Here is a 26,664-nt window from a genome sequence, read left to right on the forward strand (position 1 = left end):
TGGCTACTTTTTTAGTTCTCTATACATTGAGCATGGGGCAAAAACCTCTACAAGCCTAGTTTTCTATACCCACATGTGATGGTAAACAGTTAGAGTGCCACAACCATACAACAACTGAATTTATTGTGGATAATTTACTACCTGGAACAACTCATCCATACCTATTCTTAACTCGCATGAAGTTGTGTTTCGGTCATAAACATGGAACAACATAGATACTCATGAGCACTCGTGCCAACTTGACGTATGAGTAGGAATGCAGGGTACGTGATGGTGTTTTTTGGTTGAGGCGTCAGCTAACTAATTACTTCCTCCGTGCTTCCTGGAGTAGAATTTTCTAGATATGTCGTTCTAGAATGGTGTACTTACTCCACCTCTTTTCCTGAGGCAGGGTTTGTGGAGCTACACCTCTTTAGCTTAAAAACATGAAGCGGCCAATCCCAAACAGGCCCTTAAACATGTTCTTCTAGAATGTAGTTGACAGTTTTTTGATGAAAAATGTAGTTAACAGTAATCCCACTGAGGGCCTGTTTGGTTCGCCTAGTAGCTACTAAATTTAGTAGCTTTTAGTCATTTTAGTAACTTTTTAACCAAACGTTATGACTAAAAGCTACTAAAAAGACTTTAGTCCTCCCTGATAACTCTGGAGTTACTAAAGTGACTAAACCGTTTAGTAGCTGTTAAAGTTTAGTAGCTCGAACCAAACACCCCCTAAGTTACTATGCCTATGTAAAAGGATGTAGGTATCAATGATGAGGTCAATCTTTAGCTCCAAATCCATGTGCCCTTTTTCCAGATCCAAATGACCAAATCCGAGTGCTGCTCAGTGCTCACTGCCACTCCAATCGCCACCGCACCATTCGTGGCAACAAAAGCCCGCCCTCTCTCATCAGCAGCCTGTCTCCATCCACGAGCAGTGAGAAGCACATGATGAAGCACACCAAACCACAGTTAATTAATCACATAATCCTCACTCTAATCGTTGACATGATCACAATCCACAGCTATACAAACCTCCTGACCATTCCAGACCACCAATCCGAACCCCACCATTACTCCCCAAATCCCATAACAATTCCCTGCTCGCACCAACCCGGCGACCAGCAGAGCTCGCCCAAGAAACCCGCGCCACGACGCTCTGCTTTTGCTCTGCCTTGGCATCCCTCATCTGGTAGCAGACAACCAACTAATGAGCGTCATGTCCACGGTGGACTTGTCGCCGGGAACTCCGCAGCCGTCGCCGCCACCGGGCCATCGCGGGTGCTGCACCTCCGGCGCGACGCTGGAGCTGGTGGGCGCGTTCACGGCGGTGTGCCTGGTGCTGTACGGGGTGATCCTGTACATGAACTACCTCTACGTGCGGTGGAGCGGCCGCGACGGCGTGCACCGGACGGACTCCGGCGCGGGGCTGCCCGCACGGAAGAGGCCCGCGGGCGGGATAGACAAGGCGACGCTGGCGGCCATGCCGGTGCTCAAGTTCAAGGCGGACGCGCACGGCGGCGGCGGCGACTCGCCTATGGAGTGCGCGGTGTGCCTGAGCGCCATGCAGGACGGGGACACGGTGCGCGCGCTGCCCGGGTGCCGGCACGCGTTCCACGTCGCCTGCGTCGACGCCTGGCTCTGCGCGCGCGCCACCTGCCCCGTCTGCCGCGCGCGCCCCGCGCTCCCGCCGCCGCAGCAGGCGCCCAAGGCCGGCGCCAAGGTGCCGGGGTCCTCCGGCCGGCAGCCGGACCTGGACCTGGAGAGCCAAGTGTAGCCCCCCGCGCGCGCCACGGCGAACTGCAAAGGTAGGTAGCTCGTAGCTGTTGCTTTCTGCTCCAAAACTGCAGCCTTCTTCTTGGAGTGAGTGATTAGATAGACACCCTGTAAGTACATAATCTTGTTGTTAATCTCTGTCGATTAGGATGGACAAGGACAATGTCTGTACCGTGTCATGTAATTCCGCTTGTGCATTCTTTGACAGTGAAAACCTTCTCTGCAATCACTCTGCACGGTACTGCCAATTCTCATTTTACAACAGTTTTTTTTTTTTTTGGGAAGGTCCTGCAGTATTTTGCATCGCATTGGAACTTGTTTCTCAGCTCAGTTTCTGTGTCAAGCTCTCTTGTGAAAAAAAGAACAGTATGTGAAGCTTTGCTATGACTTGCTGTATTTCCCTCTGGGTTCCAGAAAGCATCCTGGTCAATGGTTGTTCACTTATTCCCCAAACCTTTTCTGAATTATCTATACAATTGGCCCCAGAGATGTGGTTTCATGAATCTTACTCAAATCTCATTATTCTTCAACCAAACCCTTGGAACCATGAACTGACTCAGCACTGTTACTGCACAATCATGTAGCATAAGTAAAACGCGTTCGCTTCGCTGAAAAAAGCCAAAACACTGTTACTAATTTGTTAGGAGAGAAAAATACTGTTCCGGCTGAAAAAACAAGCTGAAAAAGACGGATCATTAGAGAAGCGAACAGGGCCTGCTGCATCCTCTGCATAATCAGGTGGCGATGGTAGCTGATCCAATGTTGAGCTGAAGGGGACATTGCAATTTGCAATGCTATTGGCTGATGAAATTTTTTAGTACCACGTTCGCTTCTTGTGACCAGGATCGATTAGATTGAGGCATCAGCAGCCATCAGCGATAATCAAATGCTTGTTTTTACATAGTGTACGGCATAGGATACTCTTGAGCCACTATCGACAAAATAGCCTTTGTACGCACCAAGGACATTTCATCGTTGAATAATGGATCCGGGACTATCCTATTGCTCTCGGCAAACAAACCTTTTTTTTACTGAATTACGTATTATGTTTTGCAAGTTCGTATTATGTTTTGCAAGTTCGTCCAAATTGTTTCGATAGGTACATTCCTCGAGTCGTACTGTATTATCCAATCCGATATTTTTACAACTACGGATGGCAGTTGCCGTGAATTAAATGAACAATAAGTAGCAGGAACGTACTAGACGTACTATATAGGCCCTGTTCGCTTGTCTTATGGGCCGTCTTATTTTAGTGAATAAATAGTGTTTTTCTCTTACAATAAATCAGCGAACAGTACTTTCAGCCATGACTTTTCAGCAAAGTGAACAAGGTCATATTCTCTGTACAAAAAATCATAAAAGAAAAATAGGCATCAATTTGTAGTACTGATGAAGCAAAGGCATCAATTTGTAATAGTGATGGAGCAAAAATATGCACCAATTTTGTTTAAGAGGGAAGAACTACTCAAAAACCTTGGCAGAATAGGTACCACGAACTAAGCTAGGCCTTGGGTTTAAAAAGATATATTGCCAAATATGGTAAAACCTAGCAACCTAGATTTGAGTCTCTAACTTGATTCATGTACTTAAATTTTTGGCTAATTCTCTTTTAATAGTAAACGACGTATCCATCAATGTGAGATTGTCAATCTTAAGTTCTGATCACCCGATCTCTCGCATCTATATATGTACTATTCTATACTTATGTTGGAAAAGGAACATATTTTGGAGTACTATTCTGAATATCTTCTTTTTGCAATACAATGATCTACATATAGGATAAAAAGCCCCCTCTGGGGATACAAATGGCTACTTAAGGTAGCTCTCTTGCATTGCTACTTATACCGTACCACCCAAATACAACCATACATTGCTGCGCAATAGCTCAATAGCTTCGGCCGCACGGCAATGCATGGAGAATCGTGATAGAATACCTTATCTTCTTATCGTGTGGTGATTTAACTCAATTGTTTACCCATTTTTATTGAAAAGTACAAGACAGTCTTTAAGCAGTATCAGCTGAGTATTAAACGAGGATGGAAATTAAACTCACAGAAGTGTGACATCCCACCCATCCACGAGCACAAAGTGGACAAGAACCCAACTGACTGGAGACTGGTCGCGTACTCCTAGTGCGCCCTAACAGAGAGGGAGGAAGGAAATAAAGAAGTGTAATTCATACAATTAAGATGGACTTCTGCCTAAATACATACACCTCACATGTGACGTTTATATATCCGCGCCTGTGTTAATCAAACAACTATAAAATTTCCCGAGTAGGCATTTATCAGTGCATAAATGGTAGGCCTAATCTAAACTCACTGTACCACAGTCCAAAATTAAAATCAAATATGATTCGTTAAAAATACCAAAATACCGTTAGAAGGTCAGAAGGTAAAGATTTCTGATGGATGGTCTATCGTCATTTCTTATTTTCTCAACAGAACGTCAGTGGATGGTGGGTAGATGTTAATATTAGGGTCGAGCAATCTGTCGGCACATATGGCTTGGGCTTGACCAGCCCAATTCATGCCTAATAATTTTCAGAGAAGTCCACTCATTAGACCAAACCCTAGCACATCAAAACTTTACCTCCCCAATTTTTCCCTCACCTATTGCCACAACTCCCTTTCTTGTTTTTACCTAGTGTACGGCATAGGATACTCTTGTGCCATTATCGACAAAACAGCCTTTGTACGCACCAAGGATATTTCATTGTTGAATAATGGATCCGAGACTATCCTATTGCTCGGTTAGCCTACGCCAAACACATCTTTTTTTCTGATTACAATATTATATGTTTTGCATGTTCGTCCAAATTGTTTCGATAGGTACATTCCTCGAGTTGTACTATACTACCTAATCCGATATTTTTACAACTACGGATGGCAGTTGGCGTGAATTAAATGAACAACATGTAGCAGGAACGTACTAGACATACTATATATTCTCTGTACAAAAAATAATAAAAGAAAAATAGGCATCAATTTGTAATACTGATGAAGCAAATGCATCAATTTGTAATACTGATGGAGCATAAATATGCACCAATTTTGCTTAAGTGGGAAGAACTACTCATAAGCTAGGCCTTGGGTTATTACCAAATATGGTAAAACCTAGCTACCTAGATTTGAGTCAACTTGTAAAGGCACTTAAATTTTTGGCTAATTCTCTTTTTACAGTAAATGACGCGTCCATCAATGTTGAGATTATATATGCTGTTGTCAATCTTAAGATGCTGCATCTATATCTGTACTATTTTGTACTCGTGTGGAAAAGAAACATATTTTGGAGTACTATTCTGATATCTTCTTTTTGCAATACAATGATCTCCATTCTTAGATAATGGAAACAAGTCCTGGCCTCTACCGTCTTGGGATGTTACACAATCCAATGATCTATATATAGGATAAAAAGCCCTCTGGGTCTCTTGGAAGCTTTTCTCTGTTCTTGAATCGATCTAAAACTTATTCGAATGAACCAATCTAGGTTTTAAAGGAACTAGTAGAGTGTCCATGCTAATGTTACGGCAGCATTTCAAGGATGCACATGAAGACAACCAAGTGACGATATTGTTTTTATAGTTTAAGTTTCACACAATTGTTTGTAATAGACAACAAACACTAGTGCACCCATGCTAATGCTATAGTAAAATATAAACCAAGATAAAATTTGTAAAAAAATAAAACGAAAATCAGATTCATTAGATTCGTGTTTCGTATATCTAGTTATACAAATAGGAGAAACATTTAAATCCGGAAACACTCATGTATATCACTAGCAAGTTCAAGTCATGAAATTACAAGCCTAGGCCAATCATAATGCATCAAGGCAATAATAAATTAATAAGTCATATCTCACCTTAACCATCTAATTTCTGATTTCCTTAAGTAGGTCATGGGGTTCTCCAGGGATAATATCTTTACATTCATTTTGCACTACACTTCAAGATGTCCACTCGTTTTAGAGAGGCACAAAGGTGGCACAATATCATTTTCTCAAATGTCCACTCATTTTAGAGAGGCACAAAGGATTTTCCTGTAAATGAAACAGGTAAACTTTTCAGAAACACATCCAAATATTTGTCTTTTCTGTGAAAAGCATCGGAAGACATTTCTTATGCAACAAGACAGGGAGATATGATAAATCGGGACCAACCTTTTTAGGTCATCCACAGACTTTTTCAGGTGTTCCACAGATTTGAGAGCATCCTCATCGTCACTTTCACCAGATTTCCACTGTTGCTTGTCCAATCTTCATCACCTTCGTCTTGCATTTCAGATTCTGAGCCTTCATCCTCTGACTCAGCATGTTCATCATCCTCCTCACTTTCTGAGTAATCCTTCCAATAATCCTACCAATCAGGTGAAATGTGAGGTTTGCAAAGTTGCATCATGCCTTTATACTTTGTGAAAATGCAGTATCTTACATATGGTGCAAGAACGCTGCTGTCCAGAACCAACAGCGGCACGTGCAACTCATGTGCAAGAGATCTTACAAATCTCCCCCTGTAAAGCTCAGTTCCTGCATTAAACAAATTTCACAACCCAAGCATTTATAGCAACACTAAGTATCTTCATCCTAGCTGCTTTATACCTGGAGAACTTTGGAGCAATATCCACCTTCATGAGGATCACTACTGCACAAACGATTTTTCAAGTCACTACCCAAACATTAATGGAGATGGTCACATAATTCAACCGCCTCAATGAATGCCTGGGAATTTTTGGAGGCAGAAGTTACCGCCTCGCAAAATGCATTTATCGAGACAGGCATTTGATTTACGGAGGCGGTCAAAACTGTCTGCCTCGGTAAATCAATTTATCGAGGTGGTAAAAAATGTCCACCTCGATAAATCAATTTACAGAGGCGGTCAAAAATGTTAGCCTCAGTAAATCGATTTACGGAGGCGGATGTCTTAAGATGTCCGCCTCCGTAAATAGTTGCATAAAAAAATTAACTTTTTCTTATGAATTCGGGTGAAGATAAACTTTATATCAAAATTGTAGCCCTCGACGTGATCTACAACTTTGTAGTTAAAAGGTTTTTGATTTGAAACTGTTTATGGTCCCAAAACTTTGTTGTAAGGATATATATTTTTAAATTTGAAATTAAATTATCAAACAATTTTGGACATTGACATGGTCTATAAGAAAGTTATAGTTCTCGATACAATCTACAACATTGAAGTTGAAAAGATTTTTTATTTAAAGTCGTTTAGAGTCCCAAATATTTGTTCTATGTTTATAAATTTTGAAATTCAAAATTTAGAATTCCTAAACAATTTCAAATGTTCACATAGTTAATATCAAAGTTGTAGTGGCCGACCTGAGCTACATGTATGCTGTTGACAAGTTTTTTATTTAAAGTCGTTTAGAGTTTCAAATATGTGTTTTAAATTCACATATTTTTTAGATTAAATTTTTTGAATTTTTCAAAAATCTCAGATGGAGATACATCCTATACCAAAATTATAGTACTTGATAAGATTTAAAACTTTGTAGTTAAAAGTTTTTTTATTTGAGTACATAGTAGCCAAAATATCTACTATAAGATTACGAAATATTGATATAAAAGAAAAACATATTATATATAAACATGGATGAGTGTGTGGTGCAGTGGTAGAGACGCTCTATAATAGAGCGCTCGGTCTGGGGTTCGATCTGGGTTTGATTCCCAGAAGTTGTAATTTTTTCCATTAACCGACACCTGCCTCCCTTAATTCAGGTTTTCTGGAGATTATTAACGGATGTCCGCCTCAGTAAATGTCGTTAACCGACGCCCACCTCCGTTAATGGATTAATAGAGGTGGGCAATACAACCATCTCCGTTAATTTGGAGGCCTTTAAATAGAGGTGGTTGCAATGCCTACCTCCGTTAACAAAAACGCCTGAAAATTTTCTGTACCAGTGGATTCCAAGCGTGAGCCATACTCTGATGTGACACCCTTCTGCATTCAAAAGGGAACAAACACACACTCTCTAGTCGTCGGCCCACTAATGTTAGCTTGGTTCAAACAAAACTTCGAACAGATGAGGTGGGCGTCTCACTTGGCATAGTAGGGAAAATTCTGCCACGAGAGCGAGTAAGCGTGGCGACGGAAACGGATTGACAAGGAGGCAAAATTCTTATCACCGAAAGGCCTGAGGATAAGTACTAGCAAGAAGCAAAACTATGCATGCGGACATGCAGATGTGTGACATTAACAAGTGCATACATGGAGTCACATACTATCTCTGGAATTTTGTAGCAGTTAGCGCATCATCTTTTTCGCCGCGCTAGGCCGCCTCCCTCTCTAGCGACTCGCTCTCACCCTAAGCGCCGCCGCCGCCACCGCCGCCGTCTTCCATCACCGCTGTCCACTGGTTCTCCTCCCTTCACCTCTGGTATCTCACCGGAGGCCAGAGGGAGTGGGGATATATTGTTTTTAAGTTTTTCTAATATCGAGTCCTTAGAGTTAGAGTTTCTCCATATCAAATTTTTTGGTATTGCAGATTTATCTTCTCTTCATCCTCTCCGACGACGGCGAGGGGACAAGGTGGAATCATTTTCTCCATGGTGGCTCTATTGAAAATGAGGGTGACAACTACGACGTCAGCAACTTCACCGGCATGACGACATGGGGACTTTTCTTTTCCGGATAGCGACATCAAGGCGGAGGTGATGTTGGTACCATGTTCTCCGATCCCTTCTCTATTTTGTTGTGGTTAGATCTAGCCACGATGAAGGACTAGGGAGAATAGGTTTCAGAACAGTCTTTCTCATTCTTCGGTGGCAGAAAGAAGAAGGAAAACACAAGAAAGAAGAAGTTTCTCAACTCCGCCTGCAGGGATGTTGGCCGTCGTTCGTTGGGCGTCTAGTCTCAGGTCTGTTGCCAAGTGTTTGTCTGAGCGGTCATCCATTCGAAGCGTCAAAAAGGTTTGGTTTGAAGATTTGGAGCTATTCACAGCATGGGTATAATTTAGATGAACGTGTTGATGTACCTAGCTGTTATCTAATATAATTGTTCTTTAGTGGCAAACAAAAATACTATCTCTGGAATCTACTCTTATCAAAGCAAGTTACTTTGGCCGCCAGGAACAGCATCCACGTCGGCCCGAATGAACCCAGCCGTCCGATCCTCCATCCCGTGGCCCTTATTGCTTGAAGCAGATTCTCTTCGGAAACAACTTCTACCGTTTCTCGTGACTTTCTCCGGCTTCCTCTTTTCTTTCCTTTAGCTTCTCTGGTTTCACGTTCGAATCCACAAGACCAAATATATACCTAGCTTTGGCTTCTACTTCTACACAATTCCCTTCTCGATTCTTCTCCTTCCTGACCTCGACGCTTCTGCTCCCGCAGACGTCGCCTCCGCTGCGTCCGCGCCCACCTTCCCTTCCTCTCTCTCCCTTTGCCTCTCCCTCTCGCCCGACGGGGTAGTGTGCCGACTGGGCCCAGCGCCATCGGATGCCCGTGCACCGCACGCCACGCTGGCGGGGTGACGGCGCCCCGACCTGCTGCGCAGCACTACGCATGGGCCCCCATGGTGGGTGCCCCAACAGCGGTGGACATCCTCGGCCACGGAGCGGCACAACTGGGCCATGCCGGTAGCCGCCGGCGCTGCTTCCCCTGCGCTGCCCCTTCCCGCCGCTCAGCGTGTGCTCGACCAAACCCTAGCTGCCTGTGCTCAGCGGCCATGCCCCTGGTCGGGGGTGGGTGCGAGCGCGTCGCTGCGAGCAGGCCCGCTAGCCGCCGCCGCCGCTACACACTATGGGCACGGGCCGCAGGAGAGGTGGCCACGGACCGACTGCTGCCCAGCCACGGTACAGGTAAAGGTGCGCTCTCTCTCTTGCTTCCCTCCCCTTCCCTTGCCGACTCAGGTGACGGATGGCCGGATCCGTCGGCTACATGGTTGAATTTGTCCGCTCCCCATTCAATCTATGCAGTGAATCGGGTGCCAAAAAATCTCCTTTATCTCCTTTCCTACCTTATGTCTCTGATCCCTTGATTTTACTTCCTGTATATATGGATTTATTTTGCTTACGCATAAGATTTGTGCTGCTGTGTTGATGCTGTAATCTTTTCATCAGTATATATAAGTGTGCCTATGGTGCTGCTTTATTTATTTTAGTCTCAGCATATGCCGTTGCTGATGATGTACCGATTGCAGTTTGAGCATATGATGGTACCTATGAGGTGCTTCTGATAAACCTGGCCATATTTTCGTGCCTTTGCTATTTTGCATTTTTTTGGCTGACCATATGTCAATGACAATGATGCTGGAGATAGATACCTTTTTCTAAAATATAGGATGTGATTTTTGCCAACATGAACGGGTGTCCTCGAGCGAATCCCAGCCGCTTTGCAGAGTTAAATAAGAGTATGCAATCATGATTATGGCTCTTTTATGATCTTTGCAGAGTTGCTAGTGACGCATTCCCATATGCCAAACCTAACAATATTTACATGCCATTGCTATTTTATCTTTTTTCCGCCACATGTCAATGACAATGTTGCTGGAAACAAATATCTTCTTCTCAACTATACCATATGAGAAGATGCGGTCATGATTTATCACAGTTTTATGATCTTTTTTTTATCTCAAGTGACAATATATTGCTTCCTGCATTTCGGCTGTAGTTGGCGTGCGCTTAGGGTGGCCACGTTACTGTGAAAAGTTTTGGCCGCTTGTTTCTAGTTTCGTGGTTGTGTTTCAACCCGGCGTTTTCCACTCTGCCATCTAAAAATATCATGTGCTCCTATGTCCTCTATACACAACGCTGCTGCTCTCCCGTCCAACTCTATTATCCGCTTCGTCTCTCTCCATCTCTCAAGACGCGGCGCCGCCGTGCCGCGGGATAGGGGGGTGGCCGCCGCTGTTTTTTGATGTTTCTATTCCACTTTTTTTTAACTGAGGCATCTGACCTATGGAGTGATACGAACCATTACACATGCATGGTCCTGTTTTGCATTTTTAATGAACTGAAGCACTTTGGCATATGCAATGATGACCTACTTCTCCCTGACAACAATCCAATTTTGTTTCCCACGCTTCACTGCTATCTGCAAAAATTGCTACGATTCAATATTAAGGTATTCTGATTCTTGCTCTCTCTTTAGTTGTTCTGATTCCTGCTCTTTCCTTAATCATTCTTCTCTTCTTTGCAGCTTGGTGCATAGCTTATATGCCTGTTACAAATTTGTTTTTTGGTTTCATTGCAGACTATAATTGAATCCTAAGGACAAGGACTGAGTATGATATTATTTTTGAACTATGAGGTTAAACTACTGCAACAAGATAACTTCTTAGATAAATATGGAATTTCCTCTTAGTAACTATTGAAAGATAGATAATTTGTTCAGATCGGTTTTTAGAATTATCGTCTTATTTTGCTTATATATTAGTTTAGTGGATCCTTTTCTGCCATGTCGATGCATCGTGTTTGTTTACTTTGATAAATACAGTCTGCTATTTGTAGCATCATTGCCTCTGTATTTTAGCGCATCCATAAATTCTATGTTCATTGTATCCCTTTTCATGCACATTTGACAACTTCATGTGTTCGAATGGACAGTGGTTTTTAATGATTGTTGTTTTTGTAAACGAATTTGTGCTACACCGTTGGCTGTATGAAGCATGACCTTTTTTCCACCCTCCTGCACTATGGTTCAGTGACCCTCAGCTTTACTGAGAAAGTGCTTGTGCTGGCATGCTGGACTTTTCTATTATATTTAGCTTTTCTGTTATGATCACATCTTTTTCCTTCAATTGAGCTTCAGTCTACAGATTTATTAGCTGTTGCTCCATTAAGTAGGTAACAAAGTAAAGTTTCCACACACAGTTTTTGGCTACCAAAATTTTCGTCTGTTCTGTACAGAGGCGTTGTGATCGTGTGTTGCTTCCAGGATAGTGGAAACAGAGTTGTGAGTAACAGGGGCACCAGTGGAGGTTATAACTTGGCACCCCGAAAGAGTACCACCAAGCACCACTTCGTCCATTGGATTTTTGGGGATTTTTAGATTCCTGCTATGATGCCTGCTCCTCCCATGCTTACATACTACTATATCCATGTGATCAATTTTTATTTCATTCATATGCATAATCCTGGCTTATCTATGGCATGCTTTGGTGAACACAGACAGAAGGACAAACATCTGAGCTAGACATAATTCAGGTATGAAAAGCAATACACACCATGTTGGTTGCCTGACTCATCATTATTGTGACTATTGAAATGTATTAACCTGCCACATTTCCATGATAAAGATCGAAACGGTGCACCCTTTTTGTTAGCTGCTTATTACATGATCAAAGAATGTAATTGTTTTGCAACCTATATTTGGTCACCTTGCTTGTCCATATATGCGCGCACAAGCACTTTAGCCTAATTCCATGCTCTGATCTTGAAAAAATATATAGACACGTTTAGATCTGTGATTGCATTTCCAACTGATTATGGACGCGCGCGAGGGCACGCGTGATGGACTAGTTTCATGCAAGGCAAGGAGGGGCCGGAGCCCAGGAGGGCCTCTACGTGGCTCCGCCAGTGCTTCAGCCACACGGCAATGGTGATAGAATACCTTATCTTCTTATCCTGTAGGGATTTAAGTCAACCGTTTACCTGCTTGTATTGAGAAGTACAAGACAGTCTTCTAGCAGGTGAGTATTAAACGAGGCTGGAAACTCACAAAAGTGTGACATCCCATCCATCCATGGGCACAAAGTGGACAAAAAACCAACTGACTGAAGATTGGTCGAAGTAGTGCGCCCTAACAGAGGAAGGAAGGAAATAAAGAAGTGTAATTCATGCAATTAAGATGGACTTCTGCCTAAATACATACACCTCACATGCGCCGTTTATATATCCGCGCTTGTGTTATCAATCAAACAACGGTAAAAATTCCAGAGTAGACATTTGACACTGCATAAATGGTAGGCCCAATCTAAACTCATTATACCCAAAGTCAAAATTTAAAATCGAATGTGGTTCGTTAAAAATACCAAAATACCGTTAGAAGGTCGGAAGGTAAAGATTTCCGATGGACGGTTGATCGTCATTTCTCGTTATCTCAACAGTACGTCGGTTGGTATTTTTATTTTGCTTTTCAGTTGAACAGTTGGTCGGTACATATGGATTGGGCTTGCTTGGGCTTGACCAGCCCAGTTTGTGCCTAGTTTTCAGAGAAGTCCACTCACCAAACCCTAGCACATCAAAACTTTACCTCCGCAATTTTTCCCTCACCCATTGCCATAACTCCCTTTCTTTTCTTCCTCTCTTGCACACCCACCGCAATAGTGATGTCATGCATTTCGCGGCACGCGGTGCGCTCGCCAGACCTTGTCGCCGCGAGCTCATCCACCACAGCTACTATGCGCTCGCCCATCGCTGCAGCTGCCTGCCTGCCATCCCCACAATGTGCATGCCCACCCCACCCCCAATCTGGCCATCCCCATAGTGTACTCTAGTGTGCCAACTATACTCATTCAACTACACCATCACCAATAGGTGGTTCCACACTTAGGACAAAGCTATTGATGATATGAAAGTAACAAACGATTCAAATGTTTGTCTTTTAATTAATTTTTAATTGCCTCTATTTAACATATGCCTAAGATGAATACTACAGCAAAAAAATAATTTTAAGAGGCACTGCACTTCATTTACAGGTGAGAAAAATGTCATCTCTATTAATGCATAGGCATAGGCACCTCATGAGTAAAATAGCCTTTGTAAATGGATTTACTGAGGCTGTGGGCTAAAGAGGCCCATCTCTCAAAATTCATCCATTTTTAGATGCAGGCCTCATAAGCACTCACTCACAAAAAAAGCTTACGCCCATATAAGCATTCCAACCCTAAGAGTCTCACATAGTTCAACGATCCCTAATCCTTATGTTCTATGTTGACTCCTACTACCTCTATGGCGCCCTCTCTTCACCTCCCACAACCTCCACTTAGCAACCGCCCTCCACTCCACACCTACCCTCTCATTCGTCACTCCCTTTCACACCCTAGATCTACAATAGGGGCCTTGAGAACATCGTGGAGGAGGCCCCAATTTTCAAATGAAGCCATGGAGGAGAAAGACCCGATCGACTGAGGGTAGTGTCGCCACCATGGCTCTGAGATTCAGTGGGTTCAGCCATGCCTCTACTACGATCTATCGGCTACACCTTCTTCAAGATTCATCTGCATTTGTTCCTCTCCACCAGCCACACCTTCTACTAGATCTATTGGCCTAGGGTTGATGTGCACAAGCTGGTGGAAATAAGCGTCCTCTTTACCGATCTAGTGAAGAGGCGCGAGTGAGATCATGATGAGAGTCTACGCGTCCCATCTCCCTACCACCGTGCACGGTGCGCTCATCATCAAGCCGAGAAGACTTATAAAACTAATTTGACAACAGTAAACATAAGATCATTAGTACACTTGTTTATACAACTATGACCACAATAGCATATGACAAGGCATTGGCTACGTTTAGTTCGTACTAAATTATTCTGCTCAAAGAGAATGCCAGCGGTAGTGATTTAATCACCCATTACTGAGAGGTCCACATTATTTTCCTTTGAAACTTGATTATCTACACTGTGTTTCTCCCAAAATAAAGTTTTTGGATATTTGGAAATGGTTTACATCTTTATGGTGATTACCATTCTTCACCATTTATTGACTTAGGCTGAAAAACACTCCACTATGCTTCTAGCTGATAGAGTATTGTAGCAGTAATACCTAGCTAATAATTACTAGATTTATTCTCAACTTAATCATGTATGGACTTAGGCTGAAAAACATGATGAACTTCTTATGAAGAATCATCATAAGTGCCTTGTTGGTTTGATGCCTCTTCCTGAGGTTCCTGATCTACATAATAATGTTTAGAATAACAAAAAGTTGAATGGATCATTTCCAAGGAACAAATCCGGTAAATGCAAACACAACAAAAGGCAAAGATCTAATTCACAAAAGTGAAAGAAGGACAATGCGAAATCTAGAAATGACACCAAATATCATAGATGTGGTGATTACTAACATTTTGCCAAATATTATCGTGCTCCTAAGCACCTTGTTGCTTTCTACCAAAAGTCCCAAAAATATGCAAAATCAGTAGGAGAAACAAGATATGTGGCACACTTCAATCTTGCTTCTGAGGCTATTCAGGAAGTGGGTTGTTCCAACCAGGCTCAAAAAGGAATCAAAGAACAACAATGCTCTTCATGTGCAAGAGAACCTACCATGGACGAATGACATGGTTATTGACTTTGCTTCTAGTGACATGTTTGGAGATAGTTTAATCTCGATCCCTAGTTGATATCACACTTGATACATGTTATAATAATTAAAATTGTACAAACTCATTGTTGTTTTGAGTGGTACCAACCCATTGTCCTTGAGAGTTGTACACACTTATCAATGTTGTTCTTAAATTGTGCAAACTCAAATGTATTCTAATGTCATACTCATGTACTTGATGTTCGATATATTGTGTATGTATAATTATATATGTTACATAAGGGTTTGATTAAATTCTTGTTTTACATATATAGGTGTCTTTTGATGTCAATCATAAGTTATGCCTTGTAGACACTTGTACTACAAGTTCTATACTTATGGAAATGAAATATTTCCATGCTCTTAAGAAAAGAGAAGGAAATATTATGACCATCATTGTACACGATGCATTGAATAGTTGGTTCAGGTGGACCCATTATCACTCTCCCTATAGGTACATAAATAATGATAGAGCATGCCTTGTTGTATCCTAATTCGACTTGCACCCTATTAAGTTATAGAGACATATGTTGGTGGTTCTTAACTCACAATTTTAAACGCCAACATTCATATAAAATTCACTCAAATGAAAACCAAACCTAGTAATAGGGCTTTAAACTAAAGATTTCCATAGGTTTTGGTGAGTTGTGCATTTGTAGGACACGTACATGGAATACATATGAAAAACAGTCAAAATGTGCAACAGGAGAAAGAGTAACTTAGATACAAAACAAGCAAATGAAGGAAGGCCCACTTACCTAGTGAATCTGAGCCACAAACCCACGTGGAAGTGGTCCAGGCCCAACATGCAACCGCCATGCGAAAGGCGGTCGCGGGGAGGGAAAACCTAGGTACGGCCGCACCCAGGGTGCGCCTGCACCCCTGCATGCACCGACCGCCTTCCCCTTCCACGTGGCGTCTCCTAGTGGCTCCTCTAAGGCAGTTGCATGTGGGATCCTATGGAATATTCCCTACAACCGACCATTCCACTCCTATAAATAGAGAGATAGCCCTCCTCCTCATTCAACAACACAAGTGAGACACCATGTGACAAGAAGAGAAGAGCTACACTCCTATATTTAGTTTTTAGCTAAATTTAGTGTAGGGAGTGAGTGAGTAAGAGTGGAGAAGTACCAGAGTTGTCGGCTACCTTCTCTTGTGTACTCGGGGTCCCTTGTACACTTAGCGGAAGCAATGCCAAGAATCATCGGCTCCTCTCCACTTGTACCTCTATGAACCGAATACTACTTGGAGTATAAGGTTTGTGTTTATCTTCGGTGGTGAGTTCTACTTTAAGTTAGTCTTGTTCATTATTTACTTGCGGTTTTGTCATCCGCTCTCGTAGTGGATACTCTAGTAAAGGGCCCTGATAAAGACGGATAACCCTGATCACGCTAGAGCAGTAGTCGATAGTGTAGACATGGTGTCTAGGCTAGAGGCTACCTTCATTTGTCTCGTAATCTACGGTTGAGGGGTAGGCAGCAAGTGATAATAGCCATGTCCGTCCCTCATAACCCCCCACATCTAGGTAGGCGTAGAGCTAGAAGCTAGAGGTACTTAGCAGACCAAGTATAAGCCGGTGCCCGAAGCAAGTCTATAGTGGCAAAGCTATCATAACTTAGGATCTCTATCCTTAGAAAACCTCACTACCCGAGCTATCTTTCTTCTTGTTATCATTAGGTGAACTAGCTTAAGAGACTCTTACACCTCCATTCCTCATGGAAATACGATACCCTAAATACTTTTGGGTGAAATGCTACAATGGTAATTCCATGTGCTTGTGGATTATTTCTGTATGTGTTAAAAAATACCAACAAGCATTTCTAGCGTCGTTGCCGAGGAATGGTTGTTGTAGTTTCTCTGAACCTAGTTCAACCATGTATCCTTGTATTTTACCATCAAAAAGAAAAAATATTCCCTTTTCCTTTTTATCATGAAGCCTTCAACTCAAAATCTTTTTACTCCTAAGGACGAGTTCTTAGAGCCACCACCATTGAAGCCAATCACAGCTTCTAGCTATGAACTCCATCCTAGCTTTATAGCCATGGTTCGGGAACAAATGTTCTTAGATTAAGTTTATGAAAACTCTTGCCATCATCTGCGGGAGTTTTGAGCAGCTCTGTGCGTGCTTGACAATCTCAGGCATGACACAAGAAATCCTTCGGTAGAAGTTGTTTCCCTTCTTTTTGAGAGGGCGAAACAACCTCCACCCACAACGTAGGGAAGGTAAACAAAGATTGGGAAGAATTGAGGGACATATTCTATTTCGTATTCTTCCCTATATCTCAAATCGCTTCCCTGCGACATGAGATTCCTAGCTCCTGCCAACATGAGAAGGAAACCATAGGTACAGCCTGGGCTAGATTTTCAATCTTAACACACTCTAGCCAGCCTTGTCTATATCAGACCATGTGTTGTTACAGCATTTTTGGTCAAGTCTTAGCAAGGAATCTGCCCTATAGCTTGATATCATTACCGGAGGGTCCTTTGACTACAAAACCATAGCGGGAGGAGAAGCGCTTCTAGATCACATCCTAGAAAACACCCTTTCCATCGAAACCCTCCATGTAGAACCTGAATCAAGCCATGAGGAAGTCTCTTCGGCTAAGGCCGAACCAATACCTCACATCTAGATACCCTCACCCGAACTAGAAACTCCGGAGGAAGGTTTTCAACCTTCGGACTTTCCATTTTTCGAGGACAAACTTTTCGACAATTTTGAAAATACCTCGAATCAACAAGCAAAATCTAGGTTCATTCTGATTTCCACATCCTTGCTAGCCTCGATTTTGATCTTCTCATAGGCTACCCTAAAAAAATTCCAATGGGAGCCTTGATGAAGAGGTTGGGAAAACTACTTTCGCCACGTTTATAACTCACCCAGAAAACCCTATGGTGAAGCATAATACCAAAGCACCAACTCTGGAGACCGTGGAGAAGGTTTTCGCCATTGAGTATGAGAGTTTCTCTTTTGAGACCCCTCACGTTTCATGCTCACTTTTGAAGTCTTCAGAGTTCATCTCGCTTAGTGTCGCTTGCTTCTATGTGGATCGCAACCACCTCTTGACCTTCATCTTTTAACTTTTAAGAGGATGGTTGTGGATGCTTTTGTTTTCCACAAATTTTGCAAATCCCATAGAAGCACTGTGTCACTAACCTTGTGGCTTGAACATTAATGTTAAATGTTTTGTGGTGAAGCTGGGAACAAAACCACCATTGATAGCTGCAAGATGAAGTTTCCGTGGTCAAGCTTATGACCATAAACTAAGCACTGTCAGAAGATACCCTAGATTATCATAAAAATATATTTATTTATAGTAATAAAAATAAAAATAAAAATCCATTTTAATAAAATCAAGAACATGTTTTCAAGTTAGTATGCACCTTCGGGAATTTTTGTCGCTAACCATTTTAGGTTGAGACTAAGAAGAACATGGGACATACGATACTAGAGAATATGAGAGCTACATCAATTGTAAACCTTGATGCCCTTCGGTGAGGGAACACACTCAAACAGGAGAGTCCGACCTTACACACTTGACTTTTATACAAAAGTCCAAGTGTGGCGGAGGATGGTGAGAGTCTCACTACAAGTTCCATCCATATCAAAGGCCATCCAAAAAAAATGATGATGTCAGCTCTACCTTGCTATATAAAAAGGGAGAAAAAAGAGCTAAAAGAAGAAGAAAAAAGGGGGCTGAAAAAAAGAGAAAAAATATATATGAGATATATGTGAAAGAAGAAGAAGAAGAAGAGAGAAGGAGCAGGCTAGCCCCACATGGCCACCACAAAACACTAAAGTGCCACCTGACTCTACCAAGAATTCTCCTCTTCTATACCTTTGTTGTTTACCACCAAGGCCCATGGTCCATACACACTCGTTGTGTGTGTGGCCTAGCCTTGGTGCTAACCTGAGATGGACCTTCTACAATCAAGCCGCCATTGCAGCAGCTCCAAAGCTTCCATCCACGAATACGGGCGATAAAGATACTCAGATATGCAAAGGAAATTCAATGTTCACCAACATTGTTACTCATGTTTGTCTCCATGAAAATATAAACCTGCTCATTCATGCTTTGCTTGTTTATGTCATATGCTCTGGTTTGGGTGTATTTTATATAGATATACCCATAGGCCTTATTGAATGAAGCATGGTACTTAGGTCAAAATGGCCTTTATTAATCAAAATTTGACATGGTGTTAAAATTTGGTTAATAAACTTTAGAGTATTATTTTCATAAACAATGGAAGTACTTTAATATGGTGATGAACCAAGGCTAGGAATACATTGCAACCTTAATTTAGCCTTGCTTTAGTAAAACTAAAAAAATAAAAAAAAGTTGGGTGAACAAGTTTTTAATAATAATAAAATAAAATAAATAAAGAGATAAATAAAATTATAATAATTATAATAATGATGATAACAATAATAATAATAAGATTTAGGCTCCCCGGTGTTCAAGCCGGTAGAGCCCTTGCTTGTTCCATTTTCTTTTCTTTGAATAAATGCTGGTACAAAAAAACAAGTGTGGGAGAGATGATCCAAACAAAGCATTCAAAACCTCCCCCGAAGTGATGCACAAAAAGTTCAACAAGTTCCAAACTCGGTTTGTGCACCGTCACTCCCTATATTTAAATAAAGATTAAAATTGAACAAATTAAAAGTGCAAAACAAATGACGATCAATCACAATGCCATCCTTTGATAAAAGTATGCATACTTTTTATTCCTCGCCAATATTCCTATACATGTGAACCACTTGTTATAGGGACCCCATTTCATCTAACTAAATGGATTTTGCGATATACTAGGATGGAAATGAAACCAGCTCTCTCATGCAAAGTACTTGGGATTTAATTTAAAAAAATCAAAATTCAAAATAGCATGCTCCTCGATGATGTTAATGTCCTACCAAAGCCATATGACTTGTTACAATGCAAAAGAAAAAAAAAACCTTAGTCATATGCTGCTTGTTATCACGTTGAGTTTTGTCAAATTGTTGTGACCGTTGTTGAGATTCTCGTCATGCACCCATGATCAAGATTCACGTACACCCACATATAAAATGCTAACGCTTACACTGAGAGTTACGCAAAACATGCCTTTTCCATCCACTAAATAAAAATACTCCACTCATATGACATGAGTATCTCTCTCAAAAGTTTTCATGTGCCAAAAGAAATTATGGGCTATGCTAAAAAGGAGAAAAGAGAAAATACCCATGCCAAAAGAGCATGAGAGAAAAAATGCCAAAGAGCATGATAATCCCATGCTAAAAAGCATGAAGAAAAAAGAGAGAGAGAAAGATAGACCATACTTTCAAATAAAAGGCAACCATCAAAAGGGAGAGAGAGTTTAGAATCTTAGCAAAAAAAATTATTACCACACACTTGCACAATCTTGATCAAAGTGTACGACTTGCATCTCCTTGGATCCGGTTTTTGACTTAGCAATATTATGTGATGCAAGTATGCCTCTCTTCCATACCTACCCAAAAATCCACAAAAAGCCTTTAGAGGTAGAATGAAAAGAAGGCAAATATCAAAAGCCTTTGGTGAGGACTATACACATTGAGCAATCGAGTGAATCATTTTGAGGAGCAAAGCTAAACTTTATATTTTCAAAATCAAACAAAACCCAAGTTTCTAAGCAAGAGTAGAGTAAGAAGATTTAAATCATTGTTGTTCCATTATCCATTCACCCAAGATGTTTTGGTAGGCACTTTGATGTTCACATGTTAAGGTGAAGCTTGGAATAACTTGTATGCAGATCAGAAATCAAGGAGATGCACCACCTTAGTCCTTAAACTTTACTCTAGGATGAGCAAAGGGCTAAGTGTGGGGGGGCTTGTTGGCGGTTCTTGACTCACAATTTTAACTATCAACATTCGTATAAAATTCACTCAAATGAAAACCAAACCTAGTAATAGGGCTTTAAACTAAAGATTTTCATAGGTTTTAGTGAGTTGTGCATTTGTAGGACACGTACATGGAATACATATGAAAAATAGTCAAAATGCGCAACAGGAGAAAGCGTAACGGAGATCCAAAACAAGCAAATGAAGGAAGGCCCACTTACCTAGTGAATCTGAGCCACAAACCCACGTGAAAGCGGTTTAGGCCCAACATGCAACTGCCATGCGAAAGGCGGTCACGGGGAGGGAACACCTAGGTACGGCCGCACCCAGGATGCTCCCGCACCCCTGCATGCACTGACCGCCTTTCCCTTCGACGTGGCGTCTCCTGGTGGCTCCCCTAAGGCGATTGCATGCAGGATCCTATGAAATGTTCCCTACAACCAACCATTCCACTCCTATAAATAGAGAGAGAGAGCCCTCCTCATCATTTAACAACACAAGTGAGACACCATGTGACAAGAAGAGAGGATCTACACTCCTGCATTTAGTTTTTAGCTAAACTTAGTGTAATGAGTGAATGAGTAAGAGTGGAGAAGTACCGGAGTTATCGGCTACCTCCTCTTTGTGCACTCGGAGCCCCTTGTACACTTAGTGGAAGAAATGCTGGGAATCATCGGCTCCTCTCCACTTGTACCTCTATGAACCGAATACTACTTGGAGTATAAGGTTCGTGTTTATCTTCGGTGGTGAGTTCTACTTTAAGTTAGTCTTGTTCATTATTTACTTGCAGGTTCATCGTCTGCTCTCGTAGTGGATACTCTAGTAAAGGGCCTTGATAAAGACGAATAACCCTGATCACGCTAGAGTAGTAGTCGATAGCATAGACATGGTGTCTTGGCTAAAGACTACCTTCACTTTCATTGTACTCTATGGTTGAGGGGTAGGCAACAGGTGGTGATAGCCCTGTCCGTCCCTTGTAATCTCTCACATCCGAGTACATCATAGAGCTGGAAGCCGAAGGTACTTGGCTGACCAAATATAAGCCGGTGCTCGAAGCAAGTCTATAGTGGTAAAGCTATCTTAACTTAGGATCTCTATCCTTAGAAAACCTCACTACCCGAGCTATCTTTCTTCTTGTTATCATTAGGTAAACTAGCTTAAGAGACTCTTACACCTCCATTCCTCATGGAAATACGATACCCTGAATACTTCTGGGTGAAATGCTACAACGATAATTCCGTGCGCCTGCGGATTATTTCTGAATGCGTTAAGAAATACCAACAACATCTATAAGAATGGTTTCCATGTGAAAACACATGAGGACAATAAAGAGGAATTTCTTCTCTTAATTGAGCTCACTGGATGTGGCAAACAAGTTTTGAAAAAAAAATCTTTCACTAGGTCTATATTATACTATACAAACATTAAGCCCATAGAGCTTGTTGCTTATAAGATAATTTTCCAACATGTCGCTGCATTTCAAACTTGGCATGATCGATTTGGGCACCCTAGAATAGGGACGATGAGCAAAATTATCGGCTATTCCATTGGTCATGCTATAAAAAATGTAAAATTCCCACTAAGGATTTTTGTTCCACTGCTTGTGCAGTTGGAAAATTGATTTTAAGACCATCATATCTTAAAATCAAAGCTAAACCACTCTATCTGTGCCATTCATGTACTTCGTAGTTTTGGTAGACGCATCCCCACTAGATGGTCTCACATGTGCCTTTTGTCCATACACAACCATGCTTTTTCTAAAATGATATCCTAACTTATTAAGTTCAAGGTACATTATTCTAAACATCGGATTCAGGGCCTGCTTGTTTGGCATCCAAAAATTGTCATGTCAAAGATTTGGCAAGCCAAAAGTTGGGCAAAAACATTGCCATAGATTTGGAAAGTTGAATGAGAGTTTGACAAGTTTTTGTAGCAAACCAAATACTAGCCAAAATCATGGCTTGCCAAATTATTGGCATGGCAAATTTTTGAAGCAAACCAATCAGGCCCTCAATTTATCCAAATGGGTAATGTTGCTGAATTCATAGCCTGTCCTAACATGCGCACACTCACCCCTATGAACACACGCACACAAGCCTTACCCTTATGTTCATAAGTCACCATAGACGTCTCGCTGCCAACAGGAACATCGGGTACCACTGAAAGCATAACGCCAATTAAATCTTAGAATATTTGCTCCCATGTGGAATTGAACCCAGGACCTGATGTGCTATTGAGGCTCTTGTAACTATTAGGCTATAGACCCTTTTGCATAAAACCATAATTTCTTGATTCTCCATTTTTGAATTTATCATCCAAACAAGTCCTAACATTTATGACATTAGTTAAGTATAATTAAATTAATCATATAATACATTTTCATAGTACCATTAGCTATTTGGAATCATAATGACTGATACTATTATTATATTCTATAAATTTAGTCAAACCGTAAATAGACTTATACTAGATCCAGAGGCCCTCTTGAACACGTGAATTCTTTTAGGATCATATATGAATTTTGCATAAATCATTTGAATTTCATATTAGAAATATAAAGTTAAAAAATCCCACATTCTAAAAGATCTAGAATTGCATTTTCTTTTTTAATGGAGGGAGTATTTGCTCGTCCAAGGGAGAGGTGATGATTGTGTATGAGGTTTTAGAATTTGTCCTGTCACTGACGGGCGACTGGCATCAATCAGCTTCGGCGCCAATGAGTCGGTCACGTGCAGCCGCCGGGCGCGCCCAAATTTGGCGCAAATCCTCGGAAGTCTCGTCCAGAGCGGGCAGAAAATTTTCGAACCTGCCCCAGCGTCAGGCCGCGCCCGCGAGGCAGCTGGCGCCGCACCAAGGCGTGTTTGGATCGAGCCCTCGCAGGCAAATGCCTGCCAGGCAGCTCATCCTGTCCCCAGGCGTGGGAAATCGGACGCCTGGGACTGACGCACGCTCCAGGCAAGTCTGGCCAGTCTGTAAACCCTAAACCCTAAACCAAACAGACCAACAGAACACTTCGCAGCCTCCCTCTCGCTCTAACCGGGAAACCCATACCTTCGTCGAATCCAAATCTGGAAAGCACACACCCTCCGCATCCGTCCATGGCTTCCCTCCCTCCCTCGCAAAACTCTTCCAGCTCAAAATTTCAGAGCCATGGCGGGCGGCATGTCCTCCTCCACCACCCACCCTTGACCCATTACAAATACAACCAGCGAGCACCACCTCCTGCTCAGGCGTTCAGCCATCCCGTCCCTCTCCTTCTCGACGACAGATCTCCTCCCTCCTCGCTTCCACCTTCCACCTTCCACCTACAGCCATTCTCCGTCCGCATCTCAGAGGCATCCATCCCAGATGGCCGTCCTCTGTCTCGGCTGCGGCAGCGACAAGGAGAACGCGCCGCCGCCGTCTGCCGCGCGCGGCGTCGCCGTCAAGCGCCAGACGATGAAGAGACCGGGCAGGGCCAGCAAGGCGCCGCGGCGGCGGCCGCCCCTCCGCGACATCACCGGGCTCTTCGTCACCGCCCCGTGCCCGCCTCCGTCGACGGCCGTCCTGCTGCCGCGCTCTGACGCGGCGCTGCCGGAGGCCGTGCGCCCGGGCGCTGGTGGCGCTTCGGACGGGGTCACCGTGAAGCAGGGGAAGCCACTCGCTCAGGATGGGGTTCAGATAGAGATAGCGCGCCGCCGGGGCCGGGAGATGGCAAAATGGCGCACCATTCTTTGATTATTTTTTTCTCATAATTTCTTTCAAAAAAATATTTTTTCTCATAAAGATCCTGCTGGATGCGCAGCGGATCCAATTCCTTATTGGTTGACTTGAGGCATGGATTGTTGTCATACATAGATTGGAATAGGATTAGAGCAGGCGAGGCGAATTCATAAAGCTGAAACAGATTTCTATTGAGGCCTGGTTTAGATTGCAAGTTTTTTCACTCTCTCTAGATAAAAACAAATAACTAATTACATAGTTTGATTGTAAATTACGAGACGAATCTTTTGAGCCTAGTTAGGTCATGAATAGACAATAATTATCAAATACAAACGAAAGTGCTACAATGTCAAATGCTGATTTCTAACTCCAATTTAAACAGGGCATGAGCTTGGTTCATTATTTCTTGACTGCTCTGTGCTTCGTTTCTGTCACATCTTGGCATGGTGCTGTCCCTGCTGCGAGCCTGCGACGGCGAGCAGTTTGATGGATGCATGGAGCTCGCTGCTTTCGATCCAGTCAGTGTGAAACTGTTCCTTGAACGCGCTTCTAAAATTAACTAAGGTCGGTTTAAAGTTGTAGAGTGTCACATCAGGTGTTACGTGGGTGTCACATCAGGTGTTACGTGGATACTAATAAAAAAGCAAATTATAGAATCCGTCGGTATTCCGCGAGACGAATTTATTAAGCCTAATTAATTCATCATTATCATATGTGTTAGTGTAGCACCGCGTTGTCAAATCATAGACTAATTAAGTTTAGAAGATTCATCTCGCAAATTAGTTATAAACTATGTAATTAATTATTTTTTTATTATAAATATTCGATGAGGCAGATAGTAAACTTTAGAGGGAGAACTAAACGAGGCCTGAACCCCTCTGAATCTTATGTATGAACTACCTGTTCGGGTCTTCAGAATACTCGATTTCTGGATCCTTTTTCAGCGGCAGGCAGTAGTGTCTACTGTCTATTCTCATTGACGGGTGAAATTGCTTTGGTAGAGTAGGGTGCAAAATCACGCCACCTGAACCATTTAACAGAGAGAATTCTAGTTATAAGCAGCTAATTTAACAGGGATGCCTCCTGATCTTCAACTGCAAATGCAACACCGGAAAAAAACATGAGATTGGGCGACAAAAAATAAACCATTTTTTTCAGGGAAAAAAAAGAGAGCAGAACTTCTAATAGCAAGCTATTTTCTATATTATTTGGTTCAGCTAGCGAGCTGGTCACATCTAACTTACTAGGAAGCCTTGCAAGCAATTCTTCTTGGCTTTATTTGAATTTATGCCATTTTCACATTTTTTTTGGAAAAGCCCTTTTCACATCTAAATCACAGCAGCGTTCTTACTCCGTCTCATTCGGTGTCATTTAGGATTTTTTATGACATGAAGGAAAAAGAGATGAGAGAGAGAAAGAGATAGCTATTAGGATTACGAGACAATTATTGTAACGGTGTATGAATTGTTATCGTCCTGCAACTCACAACTTTACTTTTATTCTATACATTAATTAAGAAATTATAGGTTAATACGAGACAACTGCAAAGACCATCATTGTATGTGTTATCTATTATTAAGTTGTCTTAAAATTACATTGCACTGTATGAGCCCACCTAGTTCAGCTACCACATCTCTAGTTTATTGACAAAATCTTGCCAAATATTAACTCCAAAACGGCTTCGAAAGAAAAGTTGTACTAATGGGAAAGAGCCGTTTTTTACCATAAAGGTGAAGTCACTTAAAAATATGGCTTCTCTAACTCTCCAACTTTTTAGGTAAATGGGGTGCAAAGAAGCTCTGCCAAATATATGGACCTATTGGATGTGACGTGGCTGACAAACTAGGCTCGTCGTCTAGCGATTAATTTTATGTTAATGCCTGTAACAGGGCGTCCGTCCGCCCGGACGCTTCCGTTCATGGCCCGCATAGCCAGCCCAAATGACTACCTCCTATCCGCTCGCCACGTCCAGCTTATCCACTCATCCAGCTGAGCAACCATAGTTTCTGAGAACAAAAAAACACCGCAAGTCCGCAACCGAGCTAGGACCGCGCAGCTCGCGGTGGCTGGCCTGGGGAGAGGCCGCCCGCGCACATCT

At 42.2% G+C, this 26,664-nt stretch overlaps 1 protein-coding gene across 1 annotated transcript; it reads left to right on the top strand.

Moving 5' to 3' along the window:
• The first annotated feature begins 1,022 nt into the window (after positions 1–1,022).
• Positions 1,023–2,168, top strand: LOC136463183 (RING-H2 finger protein ATL39-like). The gene has a single exon (XM_066462202.1). It carries the CDS (start codon positions 1,190–1,192, stop codon positions 1,754–1,756), a length of 567 nt encoding a protein of 188 aa, XP_066318299.1. The 5' UTR covers positions 1,023–1,189; the 3' UTR covers positions 1,757–2,168.
• The last annotated feature ends 24,496 nt before the right edge of the window (positions 2,169–26,664 follow it).

The sequence above is a fragment of the Miscanthus floridulus genome, chromosome 7, assembly GCF_019320115.1.
Source record: "Miscanthus floridulus cultivar M001 chromosome 7, ASM1932011v1, whole genome shotgun sequence".
Taxonomy (NCBI): Eukaryota; Viridiplantae; Streptophyta; class Magnoliopsida; order Poales; family Poaceae; genus Miscanthus; species Miscanthus floridulus.

What these genes read in the sequence shown, in the direction of transcription:
- LOC136463183 (XM_066462202.1), top strand. Translation starts at nt 1,190, where the DNA reads ATGAGCGTCATGTCCACGGTGGACTTGTCGCCGGGAACTCCGCAGCCG.